Here is a 19271-nt window from a genome sequence, read left to right on the forward strand (position 1 = left end):
ATTCCAGACGTAGGCATGCTTTGCATAAGTAAACCAGCCTTGAAATTTTTAAATCCCCAAGACATGCACCTACACATAAAAAAAAAAAAAAAAATAAAAAAAAAAAAAAAAAAAAAAGACAGGTGGCCCTGTCACACACAGTCTCATGACAGAGAAAAAGAGAAAGAGAAAAGAGTAAGAGACAGAGATAAGAGATAGAGGACGCCCTATTCCTATCAGCGACCACCATTCAATTCTATCCAATGAAGATAACTTTTTTTTTAATGTGTTATACCTACAAATTATATTCTCACATAGCCTGTATATAAGTGACAAGCAAAAAAGGAAAGTAACAAAAGTTTTCTTTTCTTTCTCTTCTTTAGGTTTATGAGGTCTGCATTGTTACCAAGAAGTGATATGGTTTGCAGCTGTATGAGCTTAACTTTTGGTATCCTGGTTCTTTTGTGCCCATTTGGTTTGACTAGACCAGTTTTTGTTAGCTACTGGTGCAATATACATGCTGTCAGAGGTAGAGTGAAACTTTTTGCCACTGAGGAGAATGTAGCAAAACAGGAGGAGAGGAAGAGGAGGAAGAGGAGGAAGAGGGGAAGGAGGAAGAGGAATCAGAGATAGAGCTCAGAGTTAGGGATTTTTTTTGTATTTGTTTTCACTCAGGGTGCCCTGAATTAAAAAGTAATGAGACATACTGTACTAATCCTTATTTTACACACTAGTGTTAAGAATAACAGTGCTGTTTCACATACATCACAGCTTCTAGAGATAAAGACGTGTGGGTATGACATACCTCATTTTTGGGATTATTTAACCCTTCGTAGCCTAGAACATATAATAGCTCTGTAAGAAAGGACTGTCCAGTGTCACAAGCAGACTAGAAAGCAGAGTGAGGTCAAAGGATTCTGGGAGCACCATGATAAAATATAACCCATTCAGAGCCTGGTTATGTGCTTTCGTTTCACTTTAAGCAGGTGTGCTGGCAGATGGACTTCCAACATGTAGATAGATGTATTTATTTGCTCATCAGAACTTTCTAAACTAAAATGTCATTAAAAAAAAAAAATAACACCACCCAAACAAAATTAAAACCAACTTGTTGTATATGAAAATACAGGGAAGAAATGCCTTTAAAAATGTTAGATTTAAGAGACTTAAAGCAAACCTTAGGATTGCCTCTATGCAGATACTTAAAAGCCACTTAAAACTGTTTCCAAGGCCTACATTTAACGCCCCCCGCCCCAAAGCTAATGGATTGTTTTTGATTTTTAAAGAAATGCCTGGTGTATATGTATTTGGAGAAGTGTCTTCCCAGCCTTGTAAACTTTGGTTGTCTACACAGCCTGCAGCACTGCTGACTTTCCTAAAGCACACAACCACATCCTGGGCTACTGTTTTCAAAACTAACAAGTAGTTCTGGTCTGGACCCTGGACAACGAAGGGTTAATGGATTCATACTATACCTTGCTGAACATGTTTAACCTGCTGATCATTTGGAAAGTAGTACTGGTGCTTTTCAAAATTCCGATTTTGGTCCATCAGATCAGTCTTTGGCTGACTTCCCTTTTTGTAAGAATACTGTATAACCTGGCATTCAGCAGTGTTAAAGCTGTCAGTCTACACCTCAGCATTTGGAGCTCTAATGATTTTTATTTTTTGTAAAATTAGAAATACTTAAACGACCTTACAGCAATATGCATGCACTGTCCTTTTTTTTTAAAAAGTAGGATATCTTGTTATTTTATTTTTTAAAAAAAGTCCCTAATAATGATTTTTTTTAAAAAAAAAAAAGGAAAAGAAAATTTCCACGACTACTCTATGCTACAGCTAAACTTGATGAAATGGCTCTAGCATATTTAAAAAGAGTTTGCTCAAAAAAAAAAAAAAAAAAAAAAGCATGCCTAGGGAGTCATTGTGACAGTGCAAAATACATTTATGTACATCCCTCTTACAAAAACACCAATATGTTAGCATTCCGTGAAGCATGCTGGTTTTCAGGAAAAAAAATCCTATAAGAGAGTGAAATAGCAGCTCCGAAAGATAGCTTTTTTTCTTTTCTTTTCTTGAGGACAACCAAAAAGAGTCTTTTTTTCCTTTTTCTTTTTTTTTTTTTTTAACTACTAGAGAAATATCACTAATACATACAGATATAAAAGCAGCATAGAAAGATACAGGTTTCTCACCAACTAGGAATAAAGAGACTAAATGTGGGCATATGGTTAAACTACAATGCATCTTCACATTTGTCCAACACATTTACAAGAAAAACACCATTGGGAAACCTCACAGGACAGAAGTGTTTTAACACCAAGAGAACTACTAGTTTTTAATTAAAAATCCAAACAGGGTGGGGTTGAAAAATTTTGGAAAGGGGCTGGAGCTGAAGCCACCATTTTTAAAATTATTTTTTTCAATATAAAATGAATGAGTTGGAATAGACCCAATGTCTTACTCTGTGGAACCTTGCAAAAGTGAAGAAACGATGAAGGGTTATTTAGGGCAGCTGGCTGATGTCAAAACTGCCAGAATGCTAATTAACTGCAGGCTGAGTCTCTTACTTGTGTGTGTGTGTGTGTGTGTGTATACATATATATATGTGTGTTTGTGTGTGTGTGTATATATATATATATATGGAGCCTTTTGTATTATGGCATTTTTTTTTCTTGCTGCTGTATTCATACATCCCACTGCAAATCATCTTTCATTTTTCATTCTGTTGACCTGGATATTATTTCTTTTCAGAAACAGGAAAAAAACCGAACATCTGTGTCTCCTTCCAATCTGCTGCACATCTGCGCGTTTTGTAGCGGGTCTTCAAAGTTCAGTTAGCAACCCACGGACGCCATTCATCTTCTTGTTAAAATGTCTACCGCTGTATCCAATGCTCATGCCCTTGAGGGTTTTCCTCTTTTTTTTTTCCATTATTGTATATAAAGAACATTGTGACTTTTAATATTAGCATTTTTGCTTTCAACAGCAATTAGCAATCTCTTGGTTTGCTGTTTGGTAAAGCATCGGTTAATGAGGTCATCTAGTTTAAAATCCCAGCTACTTGAAAATAACAGGGAGGAGGTCAAATCTATCATTTCATGTTATATTCTCTGCTCTCTTTTCAGTTCTCTAAAGAAAAGATATCTTTGTTATCCACAATAAGTCATTACGACCCGTTACTGGCCCTCTGTGTTTTACTACCACCTCAAGATACAGTTAGGTTCTCTCTTGCTGAAGTACTGAAATAGGATAATTCATCTAATAAACAAACAAACAAAAAAACAACTTTGAGCATCTGAGGATGAGGAATTGGTTTTGCGTTGGTTGTCTTTCCTCCGACAGTTCTGAGTTCACGTCTAGCGAGGGGTTGTCTCTATGGTGGAAGGGGTTCCCGGGGTGGTTGACCTCGGAGTGGCTGCTGGTGGTGTGTCCATCGGGCTCCCAGCCCCGCTGTTGGGCGTGACAGAGGAGCTGACTGCAGGTGTGTCTCCCTGCTGCTGGGCCTGCAGGGTCTGTCCACAGATGTGATGGTGCTTCTCCCAGTCTTTGTGCTGGCAAAATGAGCCACAGTATCGGGCTGTGTTACAGCCACTGCAGGTTTCACTCGCTTTACGGCCACAATTCCAGCAACTCTAAAGGAGAAGGCAGAAGACAGCAAGATCCCAAATTAATACACTGTTATGACAATAGTCTGACAAATTTGTTAGGCATCACTGTAGCCTTATTTTCAAGAACTATACAGTCAGGATGAAAAATCCAGGTGTTTACATATGGGTACACACACTAAACACGGAAGATGCAGGGTTTGATGGGATGGTTGTCCAAACTGTTCTGCCAACAACTACTATGGCATCTAACAAAGTAGTTGAAGACTTTTTAAGTTCTTACTATAACATCCTTTCTTTTTAGGTTTAGTGATCTTTATATGTAAATTCTCCTTTCACTCATACTGACTAGCAATTACTATTTCCAATTTTTTTCCCAATACGTATACCACAATTGTCAGACACACAGATATATCTGAGCAGAAGCTCCTTCCTTTTGGATACTAAAAGGAATCACAAAGAAACTACCAGAACCATATCTATATTGGATCCAAAGAAATATAGTAATAGTAGATAAAGGATTCTATTTCCTGCTCCTTCAGACTAGACAGGGTGAGGCAAGTCCTTTAACCTCTCTATGTCTTTAGTTCTTTCACTGTAGCTATTCAGTGAACCTTACAACCAAATGCTAGGACTGTGTTGAAACAACCCCCTTTACCTCAGCTCCCTGGAGGACAAGGATCCTTGGTTTGTTTTTTCTCCCTGTATCTGAAGCACCCAGAATGGTGACTGATAGATAGTAAGTGTTCAATAAGTATTTGTGAAATGAATGAACTAGACTATGCCTCATTTGGCTTTCAGAAATGAGAAATGCTAAAACTAGCCAAATAACAATTCTATTTGCACACAGTTCTTTACAGCCAATGGAATTGCTCTCCTGCTCCTTTGTGCCTCAACAACTCTTGGAAGTCAGAAAAGCAGAGGGAACTGGGGCTCATCTGGGAGTGATGAGAACAAAACTCAAACCCTAGCAAGTTCGCTGCCAGTTGTGGGCAGTGTTTTGCAAGACATGAGAAAAGTGGGAATGAGGCTGCCAACAGGATTTAAACTTTAAGATAAATGCATCGTGAATTAGAGCACAAACATACCAGAGACAGAAGAGCACCTTTTGGGGATAGGTCCTAGGCAGGCAAGGAGGAATGAGGAGGAAACTAACTTTCAGGGGTCCTCCTATGAGTGTGGTGGGGAGGGAGACCTCAGAAAGCTGACTTTAAATGTTTAAATGTTCCTAGTTTCTTTGGCAAGACAAACCCCATTATGCAAAGCTATAGTAAGTGATCTTAGCTTTATGCCATTCAACTTTTTATTCTTAATCTTCATTGGTTTTGATTATGTCCTTGAAAAACCAACTTCTAACTACAATCTGGTAACCCCAAACAGCTGATACCATGTACTTGTGTGATAAGAAAGATTTTTAAAGCCCTGACATAAGTAGATATTCACAGGTTTCCCTACTGTGTTCTCTACATTTGCTTTGCTTCCAGCATGCTCGTTGTGTGGCTTAAGGCAAGCTCATGAGCTGCTGACAATACTATACTCCTAGGAAATGGCAGCCCATCACCCTGTGTATGGCTTTACCGCTGTGCAAAACATGCAAGGGAACTTTTAGCAGCCATCCTAACATTGTTAACAAATCAACGGGCTCCCAGAGGCTTTCATGTGCTGAAAACCTTTGAACTCAAGAACTCCAATGTAAAACTTTTAGAAAGAACCCAGCTCCATGTTTTTATTTCTTTAACCATTAGACATTACTATGTTGAGCAGAAAAGCTCAAACAAAAAAACAGAAATAAGAAAGAAAAGAAATTACAATCCCACAAGGAAAAACAAAACAAAAACTTAAAATCTCAAACTCTGGCCAATGACAGGTGTTTTAAGTGAACATTGCTGAGGAAATCTAGAAACTTAGTTGATATGTCAAAAAATGTCATAAGTTAAAATAAAATTTAAGTGAATAGTCAGTAGTAGAAGAAAATAATTTATTCTTACTTCAATTAAGAAACTATCTCAAAAGATGAGAAGCTCTGATCAGAAGTTTCATTACCATAACTAGAAGTCTTTCTCTCTCAAAATTAGTTCAACTGCATTGCATGCATGTACAATGGTTCCACAAAGATGTGAGCAAATGTGGGCCTGGCCCATCCTTCAAAGCCGCGAGGTATAATACTCAGTGCTCAGAGTGAAGTTAACTTCCTTGAGGTTTAGGCTTTTAGAATAATGCCAGCTGGATCCTGGAACAAGCTCAGCAAATAAGCGATATTCCTAAATTACATCAGAATATTCCAATTAGAGAACAGAGACTCACATCCAAAACAATATTTTAAGGAAATTAAACATCTAATCTGAGTCAAGTGGCTTCTTTAGGAAATACCCTGGTGTGAGTCCTATCCGTTTTTTGGCAGAGGCCCGTTTTGGCAGACACAGGGTGGTAACTGTCCAATACTCAATGGCTCCTTCAGATTGAAATCAGATGTCTGCAACATTCTCAATTTAAACTGATTAAACACACAGACTAAACCAGGTAATTACAGATGCATGTGCTGGGAAGTGGAAAGGGAGACGGAATGGGGGCTTCTTTATTTTTTAAAGTGTTTTCAAAGATGGGAACAATTTTATAAATAAAAAAGTGGAATTGTGCCAAATACAGAAACAGATGTTTTGGATCGTGAAGCTGCTGGGAATTGAGCCTTCTTGCCTAGTATTGTCTGGTTCTGATCCAGGAGTTAAGGGGTCTGGCTAGTTTTACCTCTAGTTTCATTCTGAAGTTGTTTGATACTATTCATTTACCACCCACCACTGGGACAGAAAAACAAAAAACAAAAAACAACCTTCAGCTGTAGGAAGTTACAAAAAGAGCAATTTTAATGATCTGGTTAAAAAAAGTCTGCAAATTTTTATTTCTTTTGACACTGCATTGCCGTGAATGTACAGGGGACTTTAGTGAGTGTTCAACTAACAAACGCTCCAATGTGCATATTCATTCTTAACAGCTCATTAGAAAACTGAAAGAGCAATTTCTATTAACATATTTCTTTTGGATGCTCTAGAATTTCCTGTTGGCTAATCCATACCTGCGAGATTGATGCCTGATCAGTGGTACTCAGCCCCTGAACAGTCACAATTCTGGAAACAGCGGAAGGTACAGAATCTTGTGAGTACTCCAATTTGGATCATTCTAAGCTTTCTACTGTTCACAAAGGTGGACATTACAAATTGTGTCTAACAGCCACACGTCTATCCACAAGGGCTGGGATAAAGGCAGTCAATGGCTTAATCTAATTTTACATGTTTCAATTTGTGCATTTTATATTCAAGATAGTATTTCCTGATAATTGTTTTATTTATTTATTTTATTTTTAAATGACTGAGCTTCCCTTTCAGGCCTCTAAGGAGTGATGTGACTGAAATTACCACAATACTGTAGAAAGCTCACAGATATCCATTTCATAGCAAATTTCATTCCCAAAGCTCATAGCACTTTATAGTCTTCCCTTATTTGTGATAATGTTATTCCCTTTATGGCATAAACATATTTTCCTCCCTATCTGAAAAATAAGAATAAGTCAATTGACCAAAGTTAGGTTGTGACTCAGATGAAGAATTTGTGGCTGAACACGAACATCCCCTTTGCTAAATATACTAAATACAAGGCTAGATACAGAACCAATGGATTGAAGCTTTTGAATGCCAACACTGCATATTGAAGGTGTTTGACACTTTGTTTCAAATCAGCATTTCTCTTTGTCCCTAAGAAAAATATTTAAGAATGATCGTTCTCTTATATAGGCATATATCCCTTCTGGTTCTTACTGCAGAAAAATCTTTCTCTGAAGGACAAAATATCTTTTATTTTGTCTCTGAACTGCTTTAAGTCTCTCCAGATCTTACATATCTATAATTCTCCAGAAAAACTTGCACAGAATTGATGTGTAATAAATTTAAATATAATAGAATGATGGTAACTGAAACTCCTCAAATGTTAAGAATCCTACAGAAGGCAACACATTGACTTAAATTCACATTAAGATCACATCATCATCTACTTGCATTGCACTTGACAATTTAAAATCATTTTCACATGATTGCAGTTTCAGAAATTGGGGCTCTCAAAATAAATAATTTTCACAGTAAAAGGCTTGCCCCAAGTCACAAAAATACAAAATTACATAGCCAAAGTTTGATTCACCCAGATGTTTGGATTACAAATTAAAAATACTCTTTCCAAAATGCCACACTTTGTCAATTTCAGATCTTTTATTAGCTCTCATTGTGGCAGGAACAGGTTAGCAGGCACTTAACTCCCAAAAATGGACAGAAATTGAACCATAAAGTTAGAGCAGCAAAGACGAGGTGTCAGAGTGTGTAATGAAAATGGCACAGGCTTCAAAAGCCAGGCCAACTTCATTTCCAACTTCATCACTTTGTGGCTTTGGAACCAGAAGCCAGTTACTTAACCTCTTGGAGCAACAGAACATGTAAAGCAGGAATAATAACCTCAGGGATTATTCAGGATTATGTCAGTGCTAAGCACAGTGCATGATGTTCAGTAGGTCCTGAATAAATGGCAGGTACTAACACCACTCCTTCCTTTTGGTACTGACTGGAAGAAAGAGAGAGTAGATACAATCCTCGCTCCAGATCCAGTACCTTACAACCTTTAGAATTAGAAAGCTCAAGGTCCCATTCAAATTAAGTGCTATCACCCACAGGCACTGACAGCTACAGGGGAAGAACATTAACTTACTTCCCCTCTTACTTCATTAGTGACTAATAATTTCTTCTCCATCTTCATTTGCTGTCCTCAAAATTTCTGAAGATTTATCACTGCTGACTACTTCCCCGTTCTTCATTATTAAATGCCTCTTGTTGAAATTTCCCCTAATTTTGGTTTCCTAGATACTACTAAAATTCTCTTTCTTATACAATAACTTCTTCTACTGTTTGTTCTTTTCCCTGTAAACAGTTGATAGTGAGGGAGGGAGGGATGCTGGCATAAAGAAAAGGAATATCCTTTCCTTCTCATGCTGCCCCTTGTGAGATCTTGTGGTTTCAACAATCAGCTGTAAGCAAATTACTCTCAAACCTGCTTCTTCTTGTTATCTTCTTCCTGAGTTTTGTGCTCCTACTTTCAACTGCCTGATCTGAGGATGCTCCTCTAAGTCAGTATTCCCTAAACCCAACTCTGGTGGGTCCATTTCAGTCTTTGGCAACACTCATGCCTAAGACTTTGCCACTTTATTGCAAAACCCTCTTTCTTTAGCCCCTGGAACCATTCAGTGCCAAACCGCACAGATTTTACTTCTGTGGTCTCCCTCCTTTCCTTTCCAATCGCATAGTCACTACACTAATTCCCTCACCACCCTTCCTGTTAGGATCATTTCTTAACTGGTTTTCTTCTCCGTTTTCCTCTTTCTTTCTTATATATACACACTGCTCATTTGTAAGGTGACTTTTCTTTTAATAAAACACTTCTCCTCATCTCATTTGCACCTCTCAACCACCTTGCAAATCAGGTAGATCACAGAAACGTTATCCCAAATTTTGCAGATGAGAAAACCAAAGCTTCAAGAGGTGAGCAACCAAAGGTCAATCGTAGCCCAGTGCCCTGTTTACTATACCATGAACATCTACGGAATCAAATGGTTGACCTCTTAATTAAAAAAAAAAATTATATATATATAATTGTACATATTGTATATTGTATAACTACATATATATATATACACACACACATATATATATGTACATATATATATATAAATTGTAACATAGCATCATAGCTCATGCTCTGAGAGCTCCAGATTTTTCTGGGAATCAACTGGTCTGATGAGATTGTGAAGGCTTTGATAGGACCCATGCTGTGAGGCCCCTATGTTTTATTCAGAGTCTACACAGGTGGCATTTCCAGTTTGGGCCAAACTTCACAGATCCCACTGAGGTTGGTATAACTGTGCAGCTCTGCACCTATATAAGAATGATAAATAAAGGCTGTTTTAATTCGGGGGGAAAAACATCACTTTGATAGTTTAAAACTCTAAACAATTAGAACAGTAAAAGTATCTGTTTCTGTGCTCACTTGCAGTTTCTTGCTTCAATCACCCAAGCTAGTATAAGGTATGGATCTCAAAGAAAGCTGTAGAAGTTTCCTTGGAAATAGCTGCAATCTGAGAGCATTCACTGGAAAAAGCTTTATCTGTACACAGATAGGAAATAAAAAATGGAAATAAATACGGAAAAAATAAGAGAGTTTAAGATGATCAGATTCAGTGAATTTCTGATTTATGCTAATGCTGGCATTCTATTCTGGGTTAAATATATAATTCACTGGGAAAAGAGAAAGTACAGTAAGCATCATATTGCTTAGATATCTGTCGCAAGTCCAGTGTCATTCTAACTGATAGTAATAACAATTATCAGCCTATAAATCCAAGTAAAGTTTGAGAACTAGGTAGAAATAATTGTGACGTCCAATGAAGAACAGATACAGTAGTACACAATCAGGAAAACAAACAAACAAACGAAAACCTCCCACTCCCACCATGTAGCTACTAAGAAGGTGGCCTGAAAGCCGGGCTGCCTGAGCTAAGGACCAACTCACACTTACTGACCATGAGACACTCAGCAAGTGACCTAATCCCTTCAAGACACAGCTTTTTTTTTTTTGAGTCGGAGTCTGGCTCTGTCGCCCGGGCTGGAGTGCAGTGGCCGGATCTCGGCTCACTGCAAGCTCCGCCTCCCAGGTTCACGCCATTCTCCTGCTTCAGCCTCCTGAGTAGCTGGGACTACAGGCGCCCACCACCTCGCCCAGCTAATTTTTTGTATTTTTTTTTTTTTTTAGTAGAGACGGGGTTTCACCAGGTTAGCCAGGATGGTCTCGATCTCCTGACCTCGTGATCCGCCCGTCTCGGCCTCCCAAAGTGCTGGGATTACAGGCTTGAGCCACCGCGCCCGGCCAAGACACAGCTTTTTTATCTGTAAAACGAGAAAAGTCGCACTATCTACTTTGTCAGAGTCGATGTGAGAAGTAAACGAGCTAAAGTGTAGAAAGCACTTTATACCATGCCTGGTGCAGAGTTAAACACACATTGTAGATCGTCTTATTTCATCTCAGGCAAAACAAACTTCATGCAACCTCCAATAACTCTGCTGACTGTGGGTTCCCATGAGCCTGGGACAGCCTGGTTTACCGGACTGGTCTGTCTCAGCAAAAGCAACCTTTCTTACTCCAAAAACCATCCCCGTTTGGATGATAAATTTTACACACCCCCGCCCCCCTACAAATAATAACCATGAGTTATTCATTCCTGCCTCCAAGCCTTCTTTCTGCTGGTCTCCCCAGTTAAATGTTCTCAATTCCTCTCCTCCTTCTGAAACATTTCCACTGCCAGTCTTTCAGAACTGCTGTTTTTTCTAAGCAGAATGAGCATCATTAGCTCCATTTTATACATGTGAAAACTGAGGTAGGAAGAGAAAGGGTAAATTCAGAAATTACAGACAGAAGAATTCAGAGATATCTAGAGTTAACACAAATAGCCCAGAAGAAACATAAATGGCCAAGCTAGGCCTAGAACTCTGGTCTTCTGATTGAGAAGCTTCGATTCCTTCTTAAAGTCACTATGAAGCAGAGAGAGAATAATAATGTGTGTATCTAACCACATATACACTGTTATAGATTTGGACTGTACGGTTTATACCTGACCTAGGTAAGAGATGGGCAGATGTTTACAATAGGTGATGGCGTCAAATAAAGAAAGGGAAAGGGAGAAAATAATATTGTTTCAGTAGGAATACTTCAGTATATATTGTGATTTTTTTAAAAACGGTGGGAAATATGAGCAGATAATAATATATTGTGTTACAGCTTTCAAAAACACTATTTTAAAAATCTTTTAAACAACCTTGCAAGGTGAGTATCGTCCCATTCCTTAAGAAGAAATGGAGGCTGACAGGAATGAAATGAATTGCCCAAGGACCTCCGAGACAGTAACTGAGCTGGGGCCATAATTCAGGACTTCTGGGTCCTCCTCTCAGATACTTTCTGCCACACCCATCTGCCTCTGAGCTGTGCTAGCAAAAGATGATCATCTGATCAGATGAACATGGCCTTTAAGAGGTGGGACCATTCAACTTATCATTGAAGACAGGACACTTGACAGTGTAAGGGGGCGCTTGTAATAATTATACGGGGACATTAGGTGTCAATGGACAGTTCCACCCAAAGTGGGAGGTGTGGTTGCCCTGAACCCTAGGTTACAGTGCACTCTCTGGTAAGTTTTGCACATTCAACTTCTAAGAAATGGGAACTTTCGTTTTTCTTAGAAAACAGAATAATTCATAAAATACTTAAAGCACAAGGCAGGCCGGGCGTGGTGGCTCACGCCTGTAATCCCAGCGCTTTGGGAGGCTGAGGCGGGCAGGTCACAAGGTCAGGAGATCGAGACCACGGTGAAACCCTGTCTCTACTAAAAATACAAAAAAAATTAGTGGGGCATGGTGGCGGGCGCCTATAGTCCCAGCTACTCAGGAGGCTGGGGCAGGAGAATGGCGTGAACCCGGTAGGCAGAGCTTGCAGTGAGCCAAGATTGCACCACTGTACTCCAGTCTGGGTGACAGAGCGAGACTCCATTTCAAAATAAATAAATAAATAAATAAATAAATAAATAAATAAATAAATAAATAAATAAGCAAGCACATGGCAATATGGACCTTATTGGGTGTAAAGAAGTCTTTCTTCCATCTTTCTTTCTTCTATTCTTGGGAAATTATTTACATTATTTTTGGAGAAAAGAGGCTTAATCCTTCTAGAGATGATTCCTCCCCAGGTCTTAAAAGTGGTCTTGCAATTTAAAGAATAAGAAAACAGACCTAAGTTGCTATCTTTATCTGCATCCAAAAATTATCTTCATGATCCTTATGAAAGCTCCTTATTTCACTGTTACAAAACAACAGGGACTGAAAGCATGCTGTGAGATCCTGTTGGGGCTCTGCCATTTCCTAGCTGTGTAATTTTAGCCAGGTGAGTTTCCTCATCCATAGCATGACTCAAGGTTCAAGCCATACACTAGACACTTCCACTCTTCTTCAGATTATGATAAAATCAAAGCTTTTACAGGTTCAGTGCCTTTCTCAAAAATCACAGAATTGTAAGAACTGTAGCCAGGAATGAAATTTGATCCTCTGAATCCCAAACTCTTTCCTCTATGATGCTCTGCTTTAAAATTATTGGGAAAGTGTCATTGAAGACACTGGTAATGTTATATTAAAGATCAGTTCACCCAAGAGGTCAAAAAAAAAAAAAAAAAGAAAAAAAAGAAAAACAATTATTACAGAAGATCATTCTTACATAAGTAGTAGATATGACTGAATAACCTATCACGGATGCTGTTTACTGTTTAACAGAGTATATTTATAATGCTAAATATTGGTGTCAAGATCATATATTTTCTAAATAGGTTTTAGGAACAAAGACACAAAGCTTATAAATACTGAAGGAATACAGCATGTTACTGCCTGAATACAAAGACTTAATTGACAATTTCTTCCTAGACATCTGTCTTTAGAATTTGGTGACCTAAAAAGTACTCTTAACATACCTAACAGCCCTAAAATATTCATGTGAAAGTGATAGTTTCAATGATGACATCAACTGTGCCTCACGATGTTGCTCATTTGAACAGAGAAGGACAAATTCTCCTTAAAAGATGCTAATAATGTTTTTAAAATAAAAAACACAAAACAGAGTCCTATATCTTAGTCACAAGATACCAATAAAACTGAATTTATGTCTAGTTTAATTGAACAATGGAAAAGTCAGCAGTTAAAGGGCAGATAAACTTCCCTTTGTCCCTCTTTTCCTGAGAAACTTTCAAATGTTGAAAATCAATTCCTTTTGTCCCCTTGTTATTCATCTGCTACACATTAAATAGAAATTCTGGGCATTGAGTGATCCCTGCAGAGTCTTTCATCTACAGAAAAGCCTGGTACAAATTAAATACTTACTCTCCCTCACAAATTATAGATATGTATTGTAGTAGACCATTGATTTATCAGTCCATGCCATTGCGAGTTCAGCTTGGTGAGAGCAGCCCATTGTAGTCCTTTATCTAAAGTTACTCTGGGGTTAAGGATTGTGACGCTATGTTAATTAATGTGGAGCATTACTATTCTGCTCTGATTTTGCAGGCTATATTTTAAAAATCATTTTGTTGGATATTGTGTTTTAGTTACTTTGCAGATCTTTGAGCCATTTAGCCTAGCTGTGTGTGTGTGTGTGTGAGAAATATTATACTGGAACAATAATATATGTACTATTACCTCTAGCAGCAATGTTACGCTCTGAAATGACCATCATATGGGTTATCACAAATAATATGGAAGTACAGACTGTCTCCAAGATCTCTTAGAAATATTCAGTTGATGCAAACATGGTTTTAGCATTGGACTTTAGGACCAATAGCTAAGGCAGTGATTTCAATCCCAAGCCTGCCAGATGTCTTTGGAGAACACGGCTTACACGGTATCTATTAAATCCCAATTAGAAAGCAAGCATACACATATGCACATGCACACATACACAAAACACACACACATACAGAAACACACAAAGCCAAGCTATGAGTCTCTAAATAATGCTGGGAAGTTATAAGAATTTCACTTTAATTAGTAACCTACCAAACATATTCAAAACCTTTTTTGGCAAAGATTAGGTGTTCAATAAAAAGACAAATGTGATCAGCTCTTGGCAAATTTCACGAGTACCTTGACTTTCCCCACACTGTTTTAAATTTTTTTCCAAATATTTGTCTAAAGTGATCACCTTGAGTAAAAAATGAGCACTCTAATGAATGAAAACTATCTTGTTTATTTGGAGCCTCCCAAGATGCCCCACCTCGCTTGAATCCTCCTGCTGATTGATAACTGCCAGTGCGTCCTCTGCTGCCTGACGCTTGGCCTCGGCGACCGTGCGCTCCATCTTGGCCCGCTCTGTCGTGATCATGTCGTGGGCTTTCCGCTCCGCCTCAGACACGGCCTTCTGCAGCTCCGTCATCGCCTGGCGCTTCACCTCGTTGACGGCCTCCTCTGTGTGCCAGTCAGGCCAAACCAGACAAGAAAACACTCTCGGTTAGCCCAAGTCATGGGATATGGATTACTTTTCTTTTAATTTTTTTTTTTTCTTTTCGAGTCAGGTCTCACTATATTGCCCAGGCTGGTCTCGAACCCCTAGGCTCAAGTGATCCTCTGCATCAATCTCCCTTAGCAGCTGGAATTACAGGCGCCTACCAGTCACCATGCCCACTATCTGATTACTTTTTTATAGAATTCTATAGAACAAGCATAACTCTCATCCAAATTATTGGGCAGTTCCAGCAGTCTAAAAACTAGCAGATCTTTTGCCATACATTTAGGAAAACAAAGGGTGAAAATGTGTCTTTAACTTGAATTTATGGAAATATTTTTTGAAACTCCTATATCATTATTATAATTTTTTCATCAAATTGATGCCTCCAGAAATGATTCTGAGACCAGATAAGAAGTTAAAAGACAAGGACATTCGCAAGAAACCTGTCTGAATAATTCAGACACATAAAGTTAGTTTTCCACAATGCTATGAGTTAATATGAATATAGGAGAGTCCACAGGTCAAGCATTCAGAAAAAAAGAGAGGGAGAGAATGGATTTTACACATAAACAAGTAAGTGCAAACTAGTAGTTGCTGGTATAATCTACAACACAATAGTGAAAAGGTAACTCAGATAGCAATTAAGTTACTATAGACCTTTTAACGAAAAATCAATGCTATAATGGATGATCCAGTTTTACTTTTGAAAAGTCATTTCCTGAGTAATGTAAGTATGTGCCTTTATAGATTAAATGATACAGGTTTTAAAAAATAATCTCATTTTTACATTTTAAGTTGCTGTCCATTTACTTTACCAAATATATACAGTGGTTTTGCATAACCAACTGTTGCACTAGACAAATATAACTGAATCATACCATGGGCCAAAACAATCAGGCCTGACTGAGTCTGGAAGATGTCAAATAAGCTCTTTATTTTTGGCTGAGGAAAGGGTGCAAAGATTCAACTAATGTACAACATAAGATTGACAACTAAAACAAGTAATTTCCATTAAAAAAATTAACTGTTCTAATTAACAGGGGAAAATATCCTCTCCCTGAATTAGTTTATCTAATTTTCATCTTTATTCAAAGCAAAATGACAATGATTAATTGAAAATTTAATAAGCACTAATTATTAACTTGGCAAACCTAGTACCAATTAACACTCTATTAAAACTAATTATGACATGTTTCATTCAAGTGTTTGCACTTAATTGTTTCACCCACTTAAAAAGCACCTTAATTAAATGTTCTGTTTAATTAAAAACATAGATTCCTAATAAAAATGTTTTACTGTAGATTAAAAATGTAAGAGATGCAAGTGTTCCTATGGTTTCTTCAATTCTTCTGGTTTATTTCACACATCTATCGTCCATGACTTGAGAATCATCAGAAGCTCTCCACTACTAATTAACTGTCATGACTTTTGTAGCCTCTGTCATTTTAGCAGCATTATATCTGAAGTACATTTCTTTGCAATTACTATCTGTTAGGTTTTATAAACTAAAATATAAGTAAAAGATCCATACTGGAAATATTAACTAAATTGTATTAAGCCTTTGTTAGCTGCTTTAAGATATGCATTTAAAATCTGTGTAGAATCAGAGTATTGCAAACAGCTTACGGCACCTTCTTCACTAGGAGGTGAAAAGATGCCTTTATTACCCTATCATAAACGACTTGGGGCACAAGGGAAGTACTGCCCTTCTAACTATACAGCCAGGGTCTAATTTAGTTTGAATATTCAAGGTGAATTAAAATTCTATCTAAGTGGTAATACAGGACAATAATTTTTGCTTACGATCAAAGCTGTAGCTTGACTAATTGTATATGCAAATCAGGCAATTTATATTTAAATTATGCATTCCTATTCTAATCCCACAGGCATATACAGATCAGCAAAGAGAATTGGTAGGACATTTGCAAGGTGCTTGAATATTTATTACCAACTGCAAACATTCTCTGATCGTGTAAAAATATACTGAAGAAAACAGTTACAAATTTAAAACCATCTTTATGTTAGATTTTTTTCCAGTTTCATAAAGACCCCTTGTAACTTTTGAGTGCATTTGTTACTTTTGCTTTTAAAAATACTACTTTTAGAGGAGAATATGGCCTTGAACAATTGTTTGGATTTCGAATCTTTAAAAATGTGTGTTGTTATGTTATTATACTGTATTATTCAGGGCAATGTGAAAGATTTGCATAGGGTCTGTAGATTAAATAAGTCTTGTATCAATGTGAATGTCTTGATTTTGGTAACTGTACTGAAGTTGAGTAGAATATTCTTGTTCTTGGTAAACTGACATTCAAATCATTTAAGGTAAAGAGAAATTATGTCTGCAACTTACTCTCAAAATGATTAGAAATATACATATATATATTTAAGAGAAAGAAGAGGATACAAGAGAGGAAAAGATAAAATACTAAAGCAAGTATGATAAAATAAGGGAAACTAGGTGAAAGTTATAGAGGAATTTTTTGTACTTTTTTTGTAACTTTCCTGCATGTTTGAAATCATTTCAAAATAAAACGATGCAAAAATCTATAGACGTACTTTCAAGCCCAGGGTATACCTGTTGTAATTATAATTTTCTGTGAAAGTGGATGCATTTGTTATGCTACATCAAGTTTTGGGTGTTCTGCCCCTTTTGTATTTTTCAAACACTTTATTCACCTATCTTTTGCGACAAAGATAACGTATAATAATTTCATTGCAAAGACACAATTTACAGGTTTTCTTCAAAAAAAATTTTTGCCCATAGCCAATTTTAGAAACCTAGGATAAAAGCTTTCAAATTGTAACAAGCTGAGTGCAGATGTCATATTCTGCCCTTGGTGTTTTCATCGTGTTGGATGCCTTGACACTGAACACTAGAAATGCCATTTAAGAAGCCTAAAAAGATAAATATTATAAGTAGTTACTGGAGATTTCCAGACGAAACTATCATCCATACTTGGAGGATTTAATATACTCCTTAAAATTTAGCATCTATCCATAGAAAACTATTCCTAAACTGTTTTTAAGCAGCAGTTTAGGGATACCACTGTGAGAAGAATACAAATTAAATGTCATATTTTAGATTGAAAACCTACTGTAGATGATAGGCACTGTAACAAATAATCTAAACACTTCCTAGATAAGGTTTAACCCTTCTTGGAGAGGTCAAGCACACAACAAAAACAAGGACTGCTCTTAAGTCCCCAAAACCTAAATTACACCCAGAATTAGGTTAAAAAACCCCCAAAACAGACAGTAAAGAAAAATAATAGTGGATTCAATAGATAACAATATGATATGTAGGGAAAAATAAACAACTGACTAAGTGGAAAATACATAGTGCAGTTATGAATCTGCGTCCAATTGCTTCCCACTTATGGTAGGACTTCCTTTGTGCATAGCTATTCAAGTTGACTTTCCAACAAAGGTGCTATATTCAGAAAAATCTGTTCTCACTTAATAGCAGTCAAACAAAGACTTGAGCAGATAATAGCACATAAGGAATTTGGATTACACAAGACCTTACTGGCAATTTTTCTTTATGAACTATCAAGAATTTCACTTAAATATACTTAAAAAGGGAAGTGCAGAGAAAAGACTCACTCCTCTGAACATAAAGTTACCCTTCTTCTGTCCAAAATCACAATTATTTGTACCTCTTATTGGAATAAGTTGCACTGACAGCTTAGAAATGGAAGAGAAAATGGTCAGAAGGAAGATGTCCGTCTTTTCAGGTAGGTGGTACTCAGCATACTTTTAACAGCTTGAGAGTACCACATAACTATTATTGTAAATCTGGTAAAACTACACAGTTCAGCAACATATGTATTTTAACCTTTAAGCTAAATGGACCCATCTAATTTGCATATTGGACGTGCAAGACAGCTTTTTGATTCTTAATCTGGGCTACTAAACCTACAATGCTATCAGATTTTAAAGCTCATTATCACTCTTACAAAAACAGGTATTTCTTGGAAAACGTATAAAAATACTTGGATAAAATACATGTGACTAGAGAGTCAGCAAGTTACACAGAACTACAAACACAGCTGAGTGAAATCCCAAAGAGAAATCTTGTGTAGAAAAGAAACAAAAAATCTGTCCCCTGACTCTTCAGTTTGTACTGTTTGTAAAAGTAGCATTTCCCAGTTTCCCAACTCAAAAAGACAAACTATGTTAAGAGTTGGAGTTACAGTAGCTGAAAGCCATAGTATGTTTTTCATGGCCTCTTCAACTCTTGAAACAGGTTTATGTTTCATCTCCTGAGTTGGTTTTCAAAAAGGTTTTTGCTTGCTAGGTGGTTCCACCAAAATTCTCACAGATCTGGACTTCTTTAAGCCCAATAACAAGTCAGTGGGTCATGAGGAGCTTTAAATCTACTATTACAAAACACAGAGCAGCATCTTGTAATGGAAAGCAGACAGTGTATATGAAAAGCAAAAATAAATGTTTAGTAACTTTGTTATTTCACTTAAAAAGTAATTTAGCTCTGATTGTTGAATACTAATTAGTACAGAAGAACAATTTTAAAAGTCGATTGTAACCAAAAAGTTATCTGAGTAC

The 19271-nt window shown here is 37.2% G+C and overlaps 1 protein-coding gene across 1 annotated transcript in view; it reads right to left on the bottom strand.

Moving 5' to 3' along the window:
- Nucleotides 1-2907: 2907 nt before the first annotated feature.
- The window catches only part of RUNX1T1 (RUNX1 partner transcriptional co-repressor 1), a 136843-nt gene continuing 120479 nt past the window's right edge, over nt 2908-19271 (bottom strand). Inside the window, 2 exon segments of the mRNA XM_023222886.1 lie at nt 2908-3614; nt 14475-14665. Of these exon segments, the coding sequence (XP_023078654.1) occupies nt 3339-3614; nt 14475-14665 (467 nt within the window). The 3' untranslated portion in view covers nt 2908-3338.

This window comes from Piliocolobus tephrosceles, chromosome 7, assembly GCF_002776525.5.
Source record: "Piliocolobus tephrosceles isolate RC106 chromosome 7, ASM277652v3, whole genome shotgun sequence".
NCBI classification, from domain to species: Eukaryota; Metazoa; Chordata; class Mammalia; order Primates; family Cercopithecidae; genus Piliocolobus; species Piliocolobus tephrosceles.